The 19,441-nt window shown below is 42.2% G+C and overlaps 3 protein-coding genes across 4 annotated transcripts; 2 read left to right on the top strand and 1 right to left on the bottom strand.

Annotated features, from left to right (window-relative positions):
• The first annotated feature begins 1,260 nt into the window (after nucleotides 1-1,260).
• On the top strand, nucleotides 1,261-13,886 carry zdhhc5b (zinc finger DHHC-type palmitoyltransferase 5b). Of its 2 annotated transcripts, XM_069669539.1 has the most exons (13): nucleotides 1,261-1,355; nucleotides 3,328-4,805; nucleotides 5,199-5,320; nucleotides 5,456-5,613; nucleotides 6,099-6,271; nucleotides 6,409-6,511; nucleotides 6,632-6,723; nucleotides 6,923-7,055; nucleotides 9,048-9,156; nucleotides 9,284-9,390; nucleotides 10,236-11,170; nucleotides 11,266-11,289; nucleotides 11,663-11,742. In XM_069669539.1, exons 2-12 carry the CDS (start codon nucleotides 4,657-4,659, stop codon nucleotides 11,282-11,284), a joined length of 2,100 nt encoding a protein of 699 aa, XP_069525640.1. In that variant the 5' UTR covers nucleotides 1,261-1,355; nucleotides 3,328-4,656; the 3' UTR covers nucleotides 11,285-11,289; nucleotides 11,663-11,742. The 2 variants fall into 2 exon arrangements, with proteins under 2 accessions (XP_069525640.1, XP_069525639.1); XM_069669538.1 differs by lacking the exon at nucleotides 11,266-11,289 and having other exon boundaries at nucleotides 11,663-13,886.
• A 68-nt stretch (nucleotides 13,887-13,954) lies between these two features.
• tmx2a (thioredoxin-related transmembrane protein 2a) lies at nucleotides 13,955-17,341 on the bottom strand. Its single transcript, XM_069669537.1, has 8 exons — nucleotides 17,153-17,341; nucleotides 16,928-16,988; nucleotides 16,314-16,427; nucleotides 15,525-15,601; nucleotides 15,257-15,363; nucleotides 14,866-14,931; nucleotides 14,621-14,750; nucleotides 13,955-14,522 (listed from the first exon to the last, which is right to left on the bottom strand). The coding sequence occupies exons 1-8, from the start codon at nucleotides 17,339-17,341 to the stop codon at nucleotides 14,343-14,345; spliced, it is 924 nt and encodes a 307-aa protein (XP_069525638.1). The 3' UTR covers nucleotides 13,955-14,342.
• A 178-nt stretch (nucleotides 17,342-17,519) lies between these two features.
• pmf1 (polyamine modulated factor 1) lies at nucleotides 17,520-19,373 on the top strand. The gene is made up of 5 exons (XM_069670520.1): nucleotides 17,520-17,751; nucleotides 18,211-18,316; nucleotides 18,457-18,554; nucleotides 18,703-18,898; nucleotides 19,227-19,373. The coding sequence occupies exons 1-5, from the start codon at nucleotides 17,528-17,530 to the stop codon at nucleotides 19,290-19,292; spliced, it is 690 nt and encodes a 229-aa protein (XP_069526621.1). The 5' UTR covers nucleotides 17,520-17,527; the 3' UTR covers nucleotides 19,293-19,373.
• The last annotated feature ends 68 nt before the right edge of the window (nucleotides 19,374-19,441 follow it).

The following is a 19,441-nucleotide window of genomic DNA, read 5'->3' as shown; positions in this document are numbered from 1 at the left end:
TTCATGTGTTGTGTGGTTATTATACTAAGCTCGATGGTGTGCATTTTGTCCTATCTACATGTGCCCTGTGGATAATTTCATACGATTTGCATCCGTTCCCTATATAATGGAATGGTTATAAAAAGCCTGAGAAATCTGTACATATCTAGTAGCTCTTCCTGGCCTATAAGTATGGCCACAAACCTTATCCAACATTGCAAATTTATCATGAATCTGTCTGTGAAGTAGGAGATGTGCCCCACCTTCTCTGTAGTCATGTTCATGCGGACGTAAGTGGGGCAAAGGACACTAAACTGCAGGCCACATTCCTGACTGACATATAGTACCAGTATGGCAGTGACTGTTTAGGAACACTACAATGTGAACTAATTTGCTGTTTGTTCTATAAACACCTGTCAGCTCATACGTGAGCTCATCCAGTATTCTACAGGCCTACATGCTGTTTGAATGAGTCACATCATTCAGACGGGGATAGTTCTCTAAATGTTAAGACAACATGTGAACAACAATTACAGCTGGATACAATTGCTTATCATAACTATCTCAGATTGAACATATAGTGTTTCATGCTCAGACAAATATTCAACATTTTTTATTTCCTGGTTTTTATATTCAGCGTGTTTCATGTAGGTCGGCCTGTTGTGGGGGATTTGTATCGACCATCTGTGCTGAAACTTCACAAAGAAATTGTTTCACAATCTACTGTAGCTTTGTAGAACAATTTAAAACTCCATCCCAATTCTGCCCACATTAGTATTGTCTTTACATATGAGATGATAAATGATGCCAGGTCAATGACATTTCTATTACATGCTAATTCCATATGTACTATCTGAAGCTGTCTGGCAGTCTGAGTAATTCCATTACATAAACCTATTATGTGTTTATGGTCTAATTTTTTGTCATATTTTTTGTTGTTTCAGTCTTTAAATCAAAGATAATAAAATGTTATTTTGTTTTTCTTCCCCAAAATGCTTTCGAGGGGATACCTACTTCCATGTTGAAAAAGCCAGCAATTTTAGGAAAAGTTATCATTAGATATGTAATATACTTATTTGTGCAATGTTTGAGGATGTAGTCTCTTAACTTTATTGAGTAACAGAAATGAATGAGGATCATATAACAATTCTCCTGATGTCATTGAGTATTATAAAACGGCTGTTTGGGCTGTTTCTTGAGACCCCGCCCCCTCGGCCTCTGATTGGCTGTTCGCCCCACCTGAGGTACAACCGACTAGTTCCGGGATTCCGATGTCGGCCTAGCGAGCGAGCTAACTGGTTTGCTAGCTGCTAACTCAAGGAGGAACGTAACGACCCACACCCTACTGACAAGACAGCTCGCATGTTCGATTCTAGGTATGTCCTACTTGTTTTACCCACTCCTGGTGGCGACTATTTTGCGGAACAGAGCCACATGTATCTCAATGAAAGCTACTCCGAAAGTATAAAGCTGCAATGCTAGCCAGGTAACGTTAGCTAACTCTTTTAGCTGTGGTAAAGGACTGAGCAGTGTCGCAAAAAACTTTCGAGGCTAGGTAAGAGCTAACTGATTACTAAGTGCGGGTTGCGTTTAAATATGTTATAATGGCATCAAATTATATCACACCAAACTAAAACGTAGCAGCGTTTATAAGTTAATGTAAAAAGTAAAGTGTGTCTTAATGAGTTTCATTTTTGGATGAGCAGGATGAGTAACGTTGACTGAAACCTAGCACTGCCCTGGCCTGTTTAACGCTTCGTCTATGTCACTGTATGTTTTAAACATAATGTGAATTCATTCAATGATATTAATTCAATCAAGACATCTACTAGCAACTGTCAATGTGTCACTTTTGCTCGGAAAATTTATGAAATATGTTTGATCTGCCACTTAACGATGTAGCTAAAGATTGTTGCGGTGACATGACAGACAAGGCTCGACACGGAGATTTTAGGATTAACAGCCATTATAGTCAGGGGGGGATTTGTTGTGGGGCAGATGAGATGATTAACAACAGGCACACTGACACTCTACTTCGGCCATAGCTTTGTAATTGTTAGTAATGATGATTGTTGAGAGGAGGGGTGTGTCCAAACTATCAGATTACAGTGTTACTCCGGATCCGTTTTCAGTTTGTTCACACCGCACGGACTAGTTTTTTTATCTGGAGATGAAGGATATTAATCTGACACACGGTGTGTGTGTGTGTGTGTGTGTCCAAGGCGTCCACCCTGATCACAGATCGTTGTCTCCATGGTGTTTTGAATTTCCAGTAGTGGGAGGTGTCCCATTTGACCACCTGAGGGCATAGAGGTGGCAGCTGTCTGTTTAAAAACAACAGGCTGTTGAGCAACTCTGTGTATGAGTAATGCTGAGAAATACAAAAGTACACAGCACATGCTTTTTAGGACAGTTATACGTTAGTTAGTCAGTTTGATTATTGTGAAACTGCTGCTCTTCTCAGATGAGTCTGCATTGTATCCTAACAAGGAACTTAACTTTCACATTGAGGATTATACCACAGAATGACACAGGGACATTTCATACATGGTACATACATGTGGTTAGTTGCGTTTCCAGTCCTTATTTAGGTCTGCAGGATATGAAGACAATCTGCAATGTGCAATAACATTGTTCAATATCGCAAAGACAATATGATGTGCAATAAATAAACACATTGACGTGTACATATAGGATATAACTTACAACTCAATTTTCTTTCAGCTGTTCGTCATGTCCTACACAGTCCCTGTGTTTGTAACAATTTGTCTCTTCTAAATCCAAATAATATCTAACGACCAAAGTGCTGTTGTATTTTACAAAAGGTCTTCATCAACCACATTTTCCCTCATCTTCTCTCCTTCCTCAGACATAATGCTACCTAACCTTGCAGTCGTCACTATATTATCACTCACTAATCTGAGGGTAGCTGACAGTAGCTGTGGCTTCATCTGGTTGGCCAAATAGTGTGCATGCACAGCCCATGTAACCAGGGCTCCATCTGATAGGTCAAATGTTTCAGGAGGAGTGTGAATGCACAGATGCGTGTACATAGAACATTTTTTCTTATTCATCGCAAGGCAGGCAGTGTTTTGCGATATGCTTATCACACATGTTCATATTGAAATGTAAAAAAAGAAAATGCAATTTAATGCACAGCCCTACGGGTTATTAGGTGTAAGGCACGTATTCATGTTTTTGATTGGATCTGCAAAGGACTTTTCCCATTAATTGTTTGGTGTTTAACAGTAAAAAAAAGTTTTGTTAAATTCTCCTCTCTCCTGTAATTATTTGCAACATTTGTTTTTGTGAAAACTGTGAAATTGATCTTGTTTTTGTTTTTCCAAGGGGCACCCAGCAACAGCTTACCCACAGAGCCAGTGGGTGACAGAAGACAAGAGGACAAATTGAAAAAAGGATTAAAATGCATCAGACTACATAACAACGCTGCTGCACATGGCTTTACTCAAAAGATGCAAAATGGGAAATGAGGTCTATCTGCAGACAATCTGGCGGAGGGAGAGGTCTCTACACCCGGACCGGGCCTGCTGCGGCGACACCTCGGCGACATACACAGGGCTTCTTTTTGGAATGAGTTGATTCTATCCTCACAAAGACTGAGGGCGGGGGTCTCAAAAGATCCAGAGGACTCTGCTTGGCCATTTTAACTACTTGGAAAGGCAACGCTAGACATCATTTTAAAAACTTTTTTTTTTTTAGCAGATTTTAAAAAGAAAATCCAGCTGGACTTTTTTTGTTTGATGTTAAGCAGCTTCACGCAACTGGTTTAAAAGTGAAGTTTGTTGGTTTTGTTGATTTTCCCTGCTGACTTAGTTTGAAACGCTGGAATTGTCCCTCCTGCCGCCATCCTCAGTTTCTTCCACCCACCCAGTGCCTAAATAAACCCTCTTGGGACAATCACAGAAGTCATCAGCAGCTGCTGCGCTCAATCCTCTGCCTGTTCTTCTCTATGTGCTTCTGCTCTCTGCCTGCTGGCTATCCACCCACTACCTCTTTAATTTTCTGATCTTTTCTTTCTAGATTAATTTTCTCTGAGAGGCAAAATCAGAAGTCAAGCACAGCGACAAGCATTTATGTAAACACTTGTGTTTCAGGAGCAGAGACAAAACCCAGATTGCTCCAGTTGTGTGCGACTGCGAGTGTTTGTGCTTTTGTGTACATGCACAGCTGTTTAAAGGTAGCACTTGTACCAGGAAGCAGCTCAAGATCAGATTTATTTATATTGTTGCACCAAATACGGTTACAATAAGCCATACAAAAATATTTATGAATTACATACACATATTTTTGTATCACATTGCTCTTGTATAGTTTTGCTTTTGTAAGCCTCTACTAAGAATATGCACACACATTGAATATTTGAAACAAACTGTACACATGCTAGTAGAGCTGTATGATGCTAAATGAAAAAATATTCTATCTATTTTTGAGTGATTGAGTGACCTGAGACATTTAGTGTCTGGACACAGAGAATCCCTCATGTTTCTGCTGAGTTGCTGCTTTGCATAGTGTTAGTTTTCTTTTCCAGTGTGTAGTGATGGCCCCTCCTAACAAACAACTTCCTCGCCATTTTAACCTGTAGAGCTCTTTACAGTAGGTAGACAGTAGATATCTACCTCTCTCTCTCCGTCTTCCTCCCCACTCTCTCTGTCTCTGATGCCGGGCTTCAGCGGTGGGGGGGTTGGGGGAGGAGTAGGTGGCCCTGCTTCTGCTCCTCCCCGTCCATTTCGACCCAGCCGATATGTTCCGGTGTCTGCAGCCACCACTTTCCTTGTTGGATCCACCACCCTTTTCTTCTGCTTCACGTAAGTACCATTTTCTTGCACAGACTTGGTGTAAAGAGCCGATGTGTATGTACGCACCATTGTGTCGCTGCGTAACCTCTGTTTGTACATATCTGTGTTTGCTAACAGTATGTGTAAATATGTTTATTATGTTTTATCCAAAGGCATCCTGTTGTTTTTGTTCTTTCTATAACTTAGTTTACTTGGTAAACTTTCTCTCTTTTCAGCAACAATTGTATACAGTTCCTCATAGTCACACCTGTGAGCGAAACAGCTTTACTGGAGCTATTTGGGAGCAAATGTTTTCCATAAAAGCCGTTTGTTGATAAATATACCAAGAGAACTTGTCTGACATTTGGTGATGTTATGTCAAGCTGTTCTTTTGTGTCTGTCCTTCTTTTTTCTTTGGTCTAGGTGCCCGTGGTTGTCAGAGTATTTCTCCGCTGTCATTCCCATTTACATTGCTGTGGTCTTCCTCTTCACCCTTGCCAACTTCTGCATGGCCACCTTCATGGACCCCGGAGTCTTCCCCAGAGGTAAACACACCTCAGCGGTGTTAGTGTGCACGTCTTTGCTGCAGAAAGTTATCATGTACTAGTGTAACAACAACGACAAACTGAAGTCGGTTACCGAGTTTGTGGGATCTCAGTGTGTGCGTCTGTTGTCTTTAGCGGAGGAGGATGAGGATAAAGAGGACGATTTCCGTGCTCCGCTCTATAAGACGGTGGAGATCAAAGGCATCCAGGTGCGCATGAAGTGGTGCTCGACCTGCCGCTTCTACCGCCCGCCTCGCTGCTCGCACTGCTCTGTCTGCGACAACTGTGTGGAGGTACACACACACACACACACACACACACCAGTATGCCTTGCTGCACCACACCATGCTGTATAATGACTACAAATAATACGAAATATGAGCAAATGTTATAGTGGGAAATAAGTTTGAAAGTTGGGAAGATCTGTATTTATTGTGGCTCATTTTTATTTTATTTCTTTGACATTTTTGAATTGATCTTTTTTTATATATGCTGTATATTTTCCTTTGTCAATTTTAAAATATATTTATAAATGAACATATTGCAGGTTCAGCAACACAGCAGTTTACACAAGCCTGCAATACATATACCTGCCTTGAGTGTAATGTTCTTTAAGTTTCAGTTGCAAGTGCTAATTTTTTCCATGTTTGAGCACAAAAATTGTTTCAACATTTCAATTTCCATGTCTTGTAGTTGTAGTATTTGATTACAATTTCCCCCTCTGTCGTATCTTCACTGGTGTTTGCGCCTCCTTGTCCATTGACCCCGCTCTCTTTAGGATTTTGACCATCACTGTCCGTGGGTGAACAACTGCATCGGCCGGAGGAATTATCGCTATTTCTTCCTCTTCCTGATCTCGCTGACCACCCACATCATCAACGTGTTTGGCTTCGGCCTCGTTTATGTGCTGCACCACCGCCAGCAGCTGGACACGCCACATGCTGCTGTCACGTATCCTTCCCTTGGCTCACTGCAGTCATAAAGATGCACTTTCCACATTTAACTATATGCCATATAATGAGCCATATATTTGATTTTGTACTTTCTTTTCCGGATTTGTTGTCTCCTCCTTGACCCTCTCCTCTCAGTATGGCTGTTATGTGTGTGGCTGGTCTGTTTTTTGTCCCAGTCGCTGGCCTGACTGGGTTCCACATAGTGTTAGTGGCCCGCGGTAGGACCACAAATGAACAGGTACGCACAAGAGCAGGTTGAGGGCATCACATCCTGCGTCAGATTTTTCTGTTCTGTATCAAAAACCATTACTGTCAGTGTCCACGTGAGCTAGAACTCTTCTCCTCTCTCTCACTGTAGGTGACAGGGAAGTTTCGGGGAGGTGTTAACCCTTTCACCAATGGCTGCTTGAGGAATATTTCACATGTGCTCTGCAGCTCCCAGGCCCCCAGGTCAGTCTTCCTCCCTGCCCTATATTCATCTGTTTACTCTCCTCCTTTAACACTAAGATTTTTCAACTACCTCTTGTCTGTTTTGTTAATGGATTATGACTACAACCCTTCACTGTGAGTGGTTTCTAATGATCAATAGATACATTTTGAAGCATCACTTCAATCAGAATTTAAATGTGAGTGTCTGTCCCTCTCACAGATACGTGGGCCGGTGGCGGAGCCCCCAGGCTGTGGAAGTACAGCCTCCATTCCTTAGACCGTCTCTCACTGAGGCCCAGCTAGAAGCCAAAGTCCTGGACAACGGCATCCAGAATGACCGACACAGCACCAGGGTGAGTGAGACTGACTCCAACAAACACACGACAAAGACAAGCAGACATGTTTTATTCTGAAAGTTTAGGACCATCTCAGAAAATGTGAACAGGCATCTGAATACATACTGGCTATGGATGTAATAAGAAAATTAACTAATTCTGAACTCTCCATATTTGAAGTCTTGTGTCTTCATTTTATAATAAGATGGAAACATTCTGAATCAAACCTTGAGTCTTGAAACAAAATAATCAAGCTTGGAGGTTTTGGAGAATTAAAAATATGCTGCTATCGAACAAATGATCTGAATGTATAAACTATGACTCACCTTACCTGCGTTAGAGAAGCGCACAAGGTCAGTTACCATACCGATACCAGTATTGGGCGGTATCGGAGCTTAAGTACTCTTACTTCTAGTTGTGGAACTATGCCGATACAACCGCACCTGATACCACTTTACGGCTTGGCGTTAGCCTCCCTTTAGTTAAGCAGGTAGGGGGAGAAGGAGCAATGTTGCTTTTCAGAAAAAGGCTTCGTCCTCACAGACAGCATCAACATAAACACTCACGGCCAAACTGAAGCTAACAGAGTGTAACATAAACATTAAGGCAAACTAACTTACATATTCATGGACGCACGCACGATTAAGATAAAGAGTCCGTTGGCGATCACTGATGTCTCCTTAGTATGACTCCATACTAGGTGCAGTAAACAAGTCCGGGCATGTCTCCCTCACTGCCGTGTTTAAGGGAGGATGCGCTGTGTAGTGCTGTGTTCAGGTGCGCTCAGAAATGGGAGTGCTCATCACGTGACCTTTTTTACACTGTATGTTGTGTTATACTGAAATCCACTGAATGTGTTATAGGTTGCACCAAAGTACAATGTGTGGCAGTGTCACGTTCGTTTGTCAAGTAAAACAAAGTTGAGTGTTAAAATGTCAGCAGCAGTTGCAGTGGCATCATTCTGTCGATTTACTTTGTTACAGTCAGAAAGTGAGGAACATCTGATGAGAGTGAGACATGCTTTTAAAGTGTCTGTGAAGGTTCTCAGTCATCCAGGTCATGGTAATTCTACGATTAATCCAACATGTCCAAGTCCAGTTGCCTTTTGGATTAAGCTTAGAATGCTTTTAAAGTCATTATGAGAACTCGGTACTCGGTATCGGCAAGTACCCAGATGTAAGTACTTGTACTTGGTCTGAGAAAAAGTGGTATCAGTGCATCCCTAAATGACAGCATCAACCCTGTTTTAGCGACGCATAATGTTACGCTGAGCTCTGCTGAAGTGTGAGCGTGTGCAGGACGACACGGGTGACATTTATTCTAAAGCTGCTTCTGCCTGTGCAATCTGAAAATTAAGTTTCTTGTTGTGCAAATACACATGTTGCTTGTGCAGCCTGGCTGCCAGCTCAAAGAATGTTTGATAAGCATACTAGTCAGGTTGGTTTGAGTGTGAATAACGCTGGGTCAGGTCAAGAAATGATAAAGAGATAATTACAGGTAACAGGTTCATTCCGAGGCCGAGATTTGCAGGTGTGTGATAGGTATCAAAAACTGAAAAGATGCAGGAGTTTGAAAATCTTGTTGCTGCATTAGGCGTTGTCTATGATAACATTATGCGAAAGAGTATTTAGTGCACTGATAAACCGCACCAGAAAACCGCACCAAAAAAAACAGAAATTCAGACATTCATTTGACTACATCAGTGAGATTGGAAGCTTATTCAAAGTTGAAACATTGAACAATAGTTAATAAAAACAGGAATTCAGTTGTTATGAAAACTCTAACATAGAATTTTACCACTCAAGTTACAGAGTAACCTTCCTGCAATATGTCTGTGGCTTTTCGATTAAGCTTTGAACTTCCTGCCTTTGCAAACATTTGATGTTGTAATGACTGTGCCGCAGCCTCTGTGCCAGGTGGACTCAATTGTTTCAGTGAATGTGTATTTGATTTAGTTCTCTTGTCAGACTTAAGATGTCCTAATAATGTTTGTCTGCTACATTCTTTCAGTCCAAGAGCAGTCTAGATCAGATGGAGAGCCAGTCAGCTGATGCAGAGCCTCCACCTCCTCCAAAGCCGGAGCTGCGGTACCCTGGCCTGCCCCGTGCTGACACAGAGGGTGAGACGCACAGATCCCACACACAAACACATAAGTGCATCTAGGTAGTTAAAGGTTTAACATCTGGTTGTTGTTTTTTTCCTAATCAAAAACTCACCCCTTCAAAATGTCACTTCTGGTTTCTCAGAGAGCAGCTTGTTGACTGAAGCTCCGCCTACGCCGTCAATGTACAAATACAGACCACCTTACAACAGCCCAGGAAGGAACCACACTGCCCTTACACACCCAAACAAGGTACATGTCAATTTACACTTGCCTCAGGGCGTTAGATATAATCTATTAGCATGGTATTATGTAGATGCTGTCTGACTATTTAACAATCAGCTTAGACTGAAGTTAACTGCATGTCTTTGCCTGTTTTGAAACACAGACACGTTACTCTGAATAAATGCTTTTAAATGCAAACAATCCTGTTGATTATTAGACACCGAGCTTGTTTTAGAGTTTTAAAACACAAAGAGAAGTGTTTATCTTCATCGGTCAAAAAACAACCTGAAGACAACAGAACAAAGTGTCCCATAGATCACTGTAACGGATGGACTGCTAGCTGAAATGCCCTGCCCCTTCTAATTTCCTTTGTGGTTAATACCATGCCCCTCTTTTTTGTTTTTACTTTGAATTGATCATTCAGTGGCCATCGGTCGATCAGTAAGTCTCAGCTAGTGTCATCTGTGTGTGCGTGTGTGTTATCCCTGTCTCTGTGTGTTTGAGTGGATCTATCCTTCCCCCTGAGACGGCATTGACTGGAATGTGTAGTTCCTGTACTCTATGTATTTGTATTTCCATTTATGTGTTTACACACACAGTCTTTGACATGCAGTGTCAGTGCTTGTTAAACCAGTCAATGTTTCCAATCCAGTAGTGTGATGATGGAGTAGAGCACCGGTCAAGCATCCAATTTCCCCTCACCACTCTTTATTTTCTGTTGCAATCTGTAGACAAACTGTTGTTTTTTTGTGCAATGTTATCTGTTCCTGAGGTAACATGGTGTCTTCATGTTTCTCCCCCCTTCTTCACTCCTACCTCCATCTTCATCACTCTGCCTTTGGTCTGTTTCTCCTCCTCTCTCCTCTCCTCAGATGATCCGTGGGGAGAGTCTTGACTCTCCGTCTCCCTCCATTCTCCAGACTAGCCGCCAGCCTAGCTACCGCTCGGAGCCGAGCAGCCTGGACGGGGCCACAGTAGTGGGGGGAGGTGTAGGGGTGCGCAGAGGGGGAGGGGAGAGGGGTGAGGGCCCCGGAGGCCCTGGCGGGACTGCTGGGGGGATGTCGGTGGGCATGTCTGGTCACTCCCTGACTGGGCGCTCCTACACCTCCTACCCATCCTCTCTGGTTCTGTCCACTGGCGGCTCCCGCTCCTCCAGCCTGCGCTCGGCGCACACGGCACTTAACCCGCTGGCCACGCTTCAATCAGAAGGCACCACAGACACCAGCTATAAAAGCCTGGCCAACCAGACGCCTCGGAACGGCAGCTTGTCTTATGACAGCCTGCTGACACCTTCCGAGAGCCCAGAGTTTGAGTCGGCCGCCCATGAGCTGTCGCCACAGAAGCCACGTGCTCTATTTCCCTCAACGACTATAACAGGCCAGCATGGGGTGGTGTCACCCAGTAGCCCGCTGCAGGGCTACACGTCGCCCTTCCTCTCAGCTCAGCTCGCCCAGCAGAGGGAGGGGCAGCTTCTCCAGGGCTCTGCCACTTTCTCCTCCCCCCACAGGGCCTACCTGCGTGCCGTCAGCCCGCCCCCTCCCTCCTCCTCTGGGCCTCCTGAGATCCAGCACCTGCTCCACCATAACCACGACCCCTCCTTCCGAGCCCCTCGTCACCCTTCCTCCTCATCCTCTTCCCCTGGGGCTCGCTCACTAGAGCCTCCTGTCTCCCCGCCGCCTCGCGGGCTCTCTCTTGGCAAGTCCCAGTCTTACACTGGGGAGGCAGGGCCTCAGCACAAGCCTCGGCCCGCGGGAGGAGGCACTGTGCTGGGAGGGGGAGGAGCCGGGGGAGGGCAACAGGCTCCACAGTGAGTAGTGATCCGTCAGCAGATCCATCAGCCTGCTACTCTTCCTTCTCCTTTTCCTCATAATCCTCTTCTTCTTCCTCCCTGGTTTGTGTCAGCCCTCCTCTTCCTCCTTGATCTGTGTGAGTCTTCCTTTTCCTCCTTAACAGTTTACAGTCTTGCTTGTTAAGTGTGTAACAGTTGGATGTGTGTATGGAAGTTGTATTGTTGTAGTTGGATGAATGTGTGCATTAGTTGTGAAAGCATGCCGGTATATGCTTAGCTTGGTGAAAGCATGTCTAACCATGCTGCTCTTTACTTTGTCCTCTTCTAACTCACTCAGTATAGTTACCAAATGCCTTACAGGATCAATGGTAGTGAAATATTTTTGCAGTTTGTGCTTGTTGTTATCTTTGAAGTAGAACCACTCACCTCCACTTCCATTTATCCTCTGTCCTCATCCTTAATCCCCCCACCCCACTCTTCCTCTCCCCTTCCTTACAACTGTCCAATCAGATCCACCTCTCGCCCGGTCTTGGCCAATCACACCACCACCAAACCAGGGGGCGGGGTGAAGAAGGTGACAGGCGTCGGAGGGACCACTTACGAGATATCGGTTTGAGTGACAGACATCCTTCAGGTCTATCACTCGGAGGAGGCAAAGTCACTGGACTACTTCCGCTTACCTGAGCTGGATATTATTCACGACTGCAGGAGCCTGAAAAATGACTCCCTTCCGCTGCAACGGACTAATGGAGCAGGCAGCGTGGTACTCACTTTGTTATCTTTGTAAACGCCACTCTTCTCTGCTAGCCTTTCAGATCCGAACAAAGAGTTAAAGGGGGACGCTGGTTTATTTTTCAAAGGATCAATTTGTCTCCATTTAGTCACTTTGTGAGCCATAGACTGATGTAACTGTATCATCACTGGGTACAGATATGTCAATAGAACACGCATAGCTATCCAATGATTTGCTGTTTTACTTTGGTACATTAGCACACAGAGTGTTGACCGCAGTGTTTGACACACTAAAGGAAAGGATGGCCTTTATCCAGTGGACGTAGAGTTTAAAAAGGGTGGATTTAGGACTGTTGACCAAGAGAAACGTCTTCTTCCTCACTGTCTGAACGGACCACATGACCTGATTATTGATAAGAATCATGGGGAGAAGAGTCCGACCTATAAACACAGTATCATTTTAGTTTTATAAATCCTTTTTTAAATATTGTTTTATATAAATGTATGAAATCTTACAGATTATTATTGGGTCAAATTGTCAGGTATTGAAGGTGACTATTGATGATGGTGGCAGATGTACTGTGTGTGTAATTATTCATGAACGCGTTTTCAAATCAGTTGCCTGTTTATATTAAATGGCTGCATCAGCCACTTGTGAGCTCTTGCCCGAGTTGACATCGTCCAAAGAGAAAGATGATCCTTTGGTGGACGGCTTAAGTGGCAAATAAATGAGCTTAACTTCTGAAAGCCACAAAGAAATTTCTGAATCACGATTTCAGCACAAACATCTTTGTGGAATGTACGCTTGTAATGCTAAAGCTAGAGACATTATGCAAAATCTATTTGTAGCTTTAAGATCATCGTTTGTCTTTTTGATGTTTTTATTGTTTTCTTCTTTTCTGTAATGTTTCGTCAGTCGGTTAGTCGAGACGCTAGCAGAACCTCATACCTTTAACAGACGGCCAGCCAAATAGGGGCAGCGAGGGAAGGGCTTATTTATTTCACCAGACAAGACAACTTTGTAGTTTTGGACACGATTTCAAACCAGTCTCTAACAGTTTGTTCTTATTTTTTTTGAGAAAAAAAGAGGAAATATTTTTTTGAAAATGCTATAAAATAATTGTAAATGTGATATGCCACTAAAAAAGATTGTTAAAGAGGGACTGGTTCGCAATGGAGATTGTGTTCATCATTTTTTTGCCTTGAAAACATTCATAGTGAAGCAAGCGCATTTTAATTTTTTTATCGGTTCTTGTTTTTTACATTATTCAGAGGAAAAAAATGTCCAGCAGAATCGATTATTTTCGATCGACTTGCTCGTTTTTAGAAACTTCTGTAAAGGTACACAAACAGCCACTTTGAAAGGACTGATTAGAGGACGGGAGGTGTGAATGCGAGTTTGTCTTTGAGGATCGGGCATTACAGTCAAGGTTTCTTATTTATTTTATTTTTCTATCAAAGCCCACAGCGTTGTTTGCAGGAGAATGTTCAGGCTGGCTGAATGTAGCACGTCTTGGGAGAAAGTACACGCTTGAAGCACACAAGTTTCTTCGTTCAACCCAAACGACCGTGTTACGAGTTTTCAACCCTCCCAGGCTTTGTCTTCGGTGTGCATGTGATTTTGTTTGTCGTGCTGAATGCTTCACTGGCTAGCATACTTGTGAGAATTATGTCAAACGTCAACCCGGTTCGCGTGTGGATGGCAACAAGAAGAGAAGCATCATTAAATGGCACAAGCAGCCGTCGTACGGGGATGAAGAGAACCTGTGTCACTTTTCTTCCTGTTGTGGCCGAGGATGGTGGCCACCGAACAATTTGATCTTTGAGTGTAGTAGGTATTCTTCTGTGTGAGATAAAATATCGCTATTGTGGGCTGTGATGAATGGAACAAGTTTCACAAATATCTGTAATGAGTACATTAAAGACATTTCCAAAATGGCCTTATAAAGAATTTTTAAAAAGATGTCTTCTCAGAATAAAAAGGTCAAACTGATTTAAACAACTGATTTTGTCATGAATTTTACTTACTTTTTAAAATGTATTTTAGTTATAACATTTTGTTTTGAAATATGAGACATCAGTAAACAGTAGTTTCAAAATACAGGCAGCGAAAGTCAGTGATGAGATGTAGCTGAAACAAACAATCATTACAAAAAGAGGCTTTTTTTTTCAAATAACTTATTAAAATATCCCAAAGTCATTGCATATCTTTTGCATGGCTGCATTCAAACCACACTGCATCACACCCAGTCAAAGCAGGGCAGGCAAACACAGCCCAGCTGCTGTCGGTATTTACTTGAACAATAAAGACTTCACACGGAGATGACACATGGTAGTGGTTAAACTTATTTCCATCATCAATCTGTAATATTCTGGACTTCTGCAGAAATGTAAGGCATTGAAATGTCAGAAGAAAAAGAGATTCCATGCAACCCCTCTCTGAACCATCCTCTCCCCCTCACTGGTCTTTCTTGCTCTCTGTTGGCGGCTCTGTGTCGTCAGTTCCAGTTTGGAGCTCGTCACTGCCCTCTTCTGGCTGATAGTCGTTCTTATCCTCTTCCTTCAAAGCACGACTTTTGTTCAGCTTCTTGGACTTTTGGAAGATCTCATTAAGGTTAAACTCTCGGATAATGTTCTCCTAATGAGGAAAGAAACAGTCTTTGTATTAGCATTGATCTGTGAGTGCGAGACAGTTGGTATAAACTGCTTCATCTGTTAGCTGAAGACATGACTTACCTCATTGAAGGTCCAAGATACAGCTCTCCCTTTGTTGTCCACCATTGGACGTCTAATCATTTCCCGGCCTCCTTGGAAAAGAATCAGTGAGGGCAGCTGCTTAGCCAGAGGAGACGTACTGACCCTGTACCTGTGTAGCAACAATTCATGGGACAATAAATAACCATGCTCATGGAATCTGTCAGAATAAAGAATAAACAAATCACATCATTAAACATAGGTGCAGAGTGGAGAAAACAACTGACCTCTCTGAGACCTCTCCATAGCGTCCGATGTCCACCTTCCCAAACCTGAGCCCAGCACAGTTGTACCTGCAGAACGTGGAGGAGAGATGCATGAGACACTTAGAATAAAAACAGAAATCTTGGCCAAACATCCAACTGTTTGGTTTAAAACGGTTTTTCAAGCAATATACTTCTACGCTCACTTAGTAAATAGACACCAAGGCTATAATAGTCTGACTGGTGATTTGTAGTTTTAACGTCTAAAGTTTGCATTCCTCCAGTATTTTGTCTCGTCTTAAATGCAGCGGAGCCAATCACAAACATATTTGTTTTACCAATAAAGGCAAGATTACTTGACTGAGACAGGGCTGCCGTCAGTATCTTGTTTTGTCTTCATTTTCTAAATTCTTACTTGAGTGAAAGGTCGGCAAAGACTGGAGCGAAGGACTGGCAGTCAGAGGACCAGTTGGCATAAAATTCAACGATCCAGGTGACACGACTGTCCCTCTGCAGCTCCTCCTGATGACACGGTAACACAAAACAGAACAAGATTACACAGATGAATGGGACTAGGGGATCATCAATAAGGGAGGGATAATATTACAATAAACTTACATTATAAATTGTAAAAAAAAAAAACCTATCTTCACTTCATAAAAGAATATAAAAGCAACACTCACGTCTATGGTCTTGTCACTGAAGTACTTGATGTATTCTGGGCCCATGTACAGAGGCGGCTTACAGGTCATGACAAAGGCTGGAGACAAGGCAAGGATAAACAGACAGATAGTTTGCATTACAGAGATGTATTACAGGGAAGGTTTATGCAAGGTTTACATTTTCTGAGGCACCAAAGGTTAAAAAATAGAAAGATATGTTATTTAATTTGGCTTGATTCATCCACAATACCACAAATCGCTGCTGGATAAAAAAAAAATCAACAAAAGAAAGGTGCTAGGAAACATGAGGGCCTGAGTTAGCCATTTTAATCAATTCATTTCCAGGAGTTTGGCTACTTCATGAATATCAACACCTTATAAATTGTAGCCGTATATGTAGATTTAAGTCAATGTTTCGCTTTAAAAGTGTCTGTATGTCATCTGATTTTCCTGCATTGTTTTATTTTACAACTGGGCCACTGGGAAATATCGACCCCTTCTGCTTGTATGACTATTAACACACTTGAATGAATGAAAACATTACCATTCAAGGGGGAAAGAGGATTTGTCATATTTCACACAGCAAATGCTGCATGCTTGAGTTTGCCTATTGTTTAACAGTAGGAGACAAATTTTACCTGGATGATTTTGAAGTTAATAATCTGGTACCCTGCTGCTTGAAAGGAACACTATTATAATAATGTTCTTCTTGATGGAAAGTGATTTTTTTCCCTATACATAACTCTTTCCATAATTACTTTTTTCTGGAGGTGGGCAGTATTTGTACCAGAGGGTTATAAAGCCACTGACCGACACACAAAGCGAAGTAGAGGACGCCGAGCCGGATGTCCAGCCTGAAGAAGAGGATGACGTTGGCCACTTTGCTGAACAGGAACAAGTTGCCTATGTGCTGCTCCAGTGTGACTGAGAAACAGGGAGAGGGGAAACAATGAATGCAGCAAAGGAGAATAACCTTCAAACTACTGATACAAGGTCAGAAGATTACACTGCAACTGTAATGTTTACACAACAAAGCAAAGTTTTAACAAAGCACTTGCTGGATGTGGCTTGCTGAAGGGACTTCTCGCGTGGTCTGAAACAGCCACACATTAAGTCGCAAATACCTAATTGGTTGAATTTTAACAGTGAGTGTGTCCTTGACGTTGCGTGCATTAACACAGGAACATAAATGTCTTTAGTTTAGGTTAAAGATAAGGTTTAACAGTAGACACATTTCTAATAACGCTCAATAAAGATGGTGGTTCCCTGCTCCCAAACTGAGCATCACCAGCTGGGTAAATGGGCCACTTTAGATGATGTGACTGTTTACAAAATAAACAAACACTTGTCATGTTATGAAATTAGTTGGTTTACACATAAATAAATGTGTGTATGTGTAGGGAGGTGGTGTGGGGGTGACTTACTCGCTCTCCTGTTCTTCATCATCACTATTGCACAAAGAAACATCAGAATCTCCAGTTCTCTCTGGAAAAAAAAGAAAAGACAAATCATTAAACACATTTGTAAAGTTAGTAAATTAGATTTTATATTATTATATCTGATAATATTAACTCTTCTCACAGCAACCCCCTCAGTCCCAACATATTTAACAGCACCGCAGAGCAACACTATCCCACCATGCTCCTCACCCAGTCAAAGTCGCAGGAGTTGCCGTCCTCGCGCTGGGTCGCCAGGTGCTCGCACAGACCGGGAGCCTTTCGGACAACCAGAAAGGCAACGGTCATGAGTAAAGAGGTGATATAATATGGTTTCAGCAGCCATTTGTAAATCTGAGGTAAGTGGTATAAGAAAGTACAGAGTCCTGTGATTAGACCCATGCTTGCAGACACGACAGTCGCACACGAGAGGTTTGAGGAGGACTGACAGCTGAACTAACTGACTGGACGTGGTTGCGGAATCGATCTGCGCATGCGCCAGACAAAACGATTTCATAGTTTCTGGACGCAGCGACTCACCGTAGATTTGGCGGGCACTGCAAAACGTAAACACGGGAGGCTGAAATAATGGAGATATGCGAAGTAGCACCACAAAAGGAGTCTGTAGATAACGTAGGTGTTAAAGACTCCTCCGAAAACCAGACTAATGATGCTACGGGAGAAGTTTCTTCACAGATGTCAACCTCTGGATCCGTTAATAAGTCGTCCGAGGAGCATACGAAATATAACCGGTTGAAGTTATTCGACAAAGTGATGCAGAAGAGCCTTGAAAAGTTTATCCAACATGCCAGGTAACATGTTTAATGTATTTATAGTGGATATAAACTCCCGTGACTGCAGTGAGAGACGTTTATACAGTGGCACCAGGTCGTAGCTCTCGTGTGTTGACCAGTACTGTAACTATACAGTGTAATGATATTGAACTGACATGAGAGTCACGCCTTGGTGTGAGTTAAGTTTAATAGTTTTGAGCTAAAGGTTCAAATGGTATCAAGCTAACACGAAAATACAGGTGATCTTAATAAGTGAAAATGACTATTTTAAGTTCCAAGAGCCAGAGACAGGTTTTTCTGAATGAATAACTTACCAATAACTCAGTAATCACAACCGTTGTTCAATTATTTTTCTTTCAATCAACTTAGATTGATCAACACATCATTTCAGTGCTTTATTAGTTAACATTGACAGTTTCTGTACTTTATGAAAAGCTACAGTTTGCTGCTCTTTTGGTTGACAGTGTTCTTTCCCAGTTTTAACAGATTTGCCAGCATGTTTCGCCCGCTGTACCAGAAGAACCCTCAGAGGATGGAGAGCATTCACAAACAGTTTATAGAGGAGTTGCGAGGAGCTATAAAGGTGTGCAGCACATCATGTTTATACTATGTATGAACATAAACAATGACTTGTTGTTTGTATTATACATGTGTATGCGGTTTGCACTGGTCTGCCTGGTTTTATTTTCTCTTACATGGATGCCTTTGTCTCTGTATGTGAAGGAGGACATCAGCAGGTTGATTGAAGAGGGCCAGTTAGAGTTAAAACTAAATGAGCTGGATAAACTTGAGAAGGCTGCCCAGAATCCAGACCCTGCATGGTCAGTAAACTTTAATAAAAACTCATGTGTTTCACTGTAGGACCTGTAATATAGGTCAATTACCTTTCTTTATTGCAATGCATAACACCACATTAGTATAGAATCTTGAAAAAATACAACAATTTAATCCTTCACCTTGCTCTCATAGGCGTCCGAGTGGTGTTCCTGAGCAGGACTTTTGCAGCTTTTTGATGCCGTACTATCAAAAGCAAGAAGCCTACATGCGACTGGAGCTGAAAAAGATTAAAGCAGAGAACGCTGCCCTAGCACAGAAGGTTCAGGCTGGTAGAGAGAGTGTTGCTCAGACTGAACATCGTATTTCTACGGCTGTTGAGGAGTGGAAGGTGAGAGCAAAACAATGGAACGTTAAAATATGTCATATTTAAAATGTTTATTTCTATACTTAAGTGTAGAGTAATGCGTTTAGAGTCTTTACTCTAAAATGTATTTGTGGCATAAAATGTTGATTTAATGCACCAAAGCCTTTTTACATTATGCATAGAAAAATATTCCTGTAGTTTAGCTGTGAGATTGAACTGTAGTTATCTAAAGCTGCATTTAACTTCTTAGTCAAATTTAAATAACAAATTAAATTTATTTTGAAACATAACTATAACATATGTAGAAATCTATAAAGTAGATATTTGAATTGTTTATTTTCTCCCCTTCTAGGCATCAGTCACAGAGTTTGAAAGGCTGACATCTTCTCTCTGCCCTGCTGATGTCTTTGATGTGTGAAGTTATTTGACCTTCAGATATTATAACTAACATAACTGTACATATCCAATTAGTTTACTATGCCTGTTTGTCTGATAATAAACTTGAAACTTTGGGAATAAAAATTGTTTTGTGACTTCCGTGATTACATCCATGTGTGCCAACATACA

Source organism: Semicossyphus pulcher, unplaced genomic scaffold (assembly GCF_022749685.1).
Source record: "Semicossyphus pulcher isolate SPU_LCO1_2020_fin unplaced genomic scaffold, fSemPul1.0.p SCAF_2, whole genome shotgun sequence".
In the NCBI taxonomy this organism is placed as follows: domain Eukaryota; kingdom Metazoa; phylum Chordata; class Actinopteri; order Labriformes; family Labridae; genus Semicossyphus; species Semicossyphus pulcher.
Note: the sequence above shows the minus strand (reverse complement) of the source record. Positions and strands in the feature narration are given on the sequence as shown.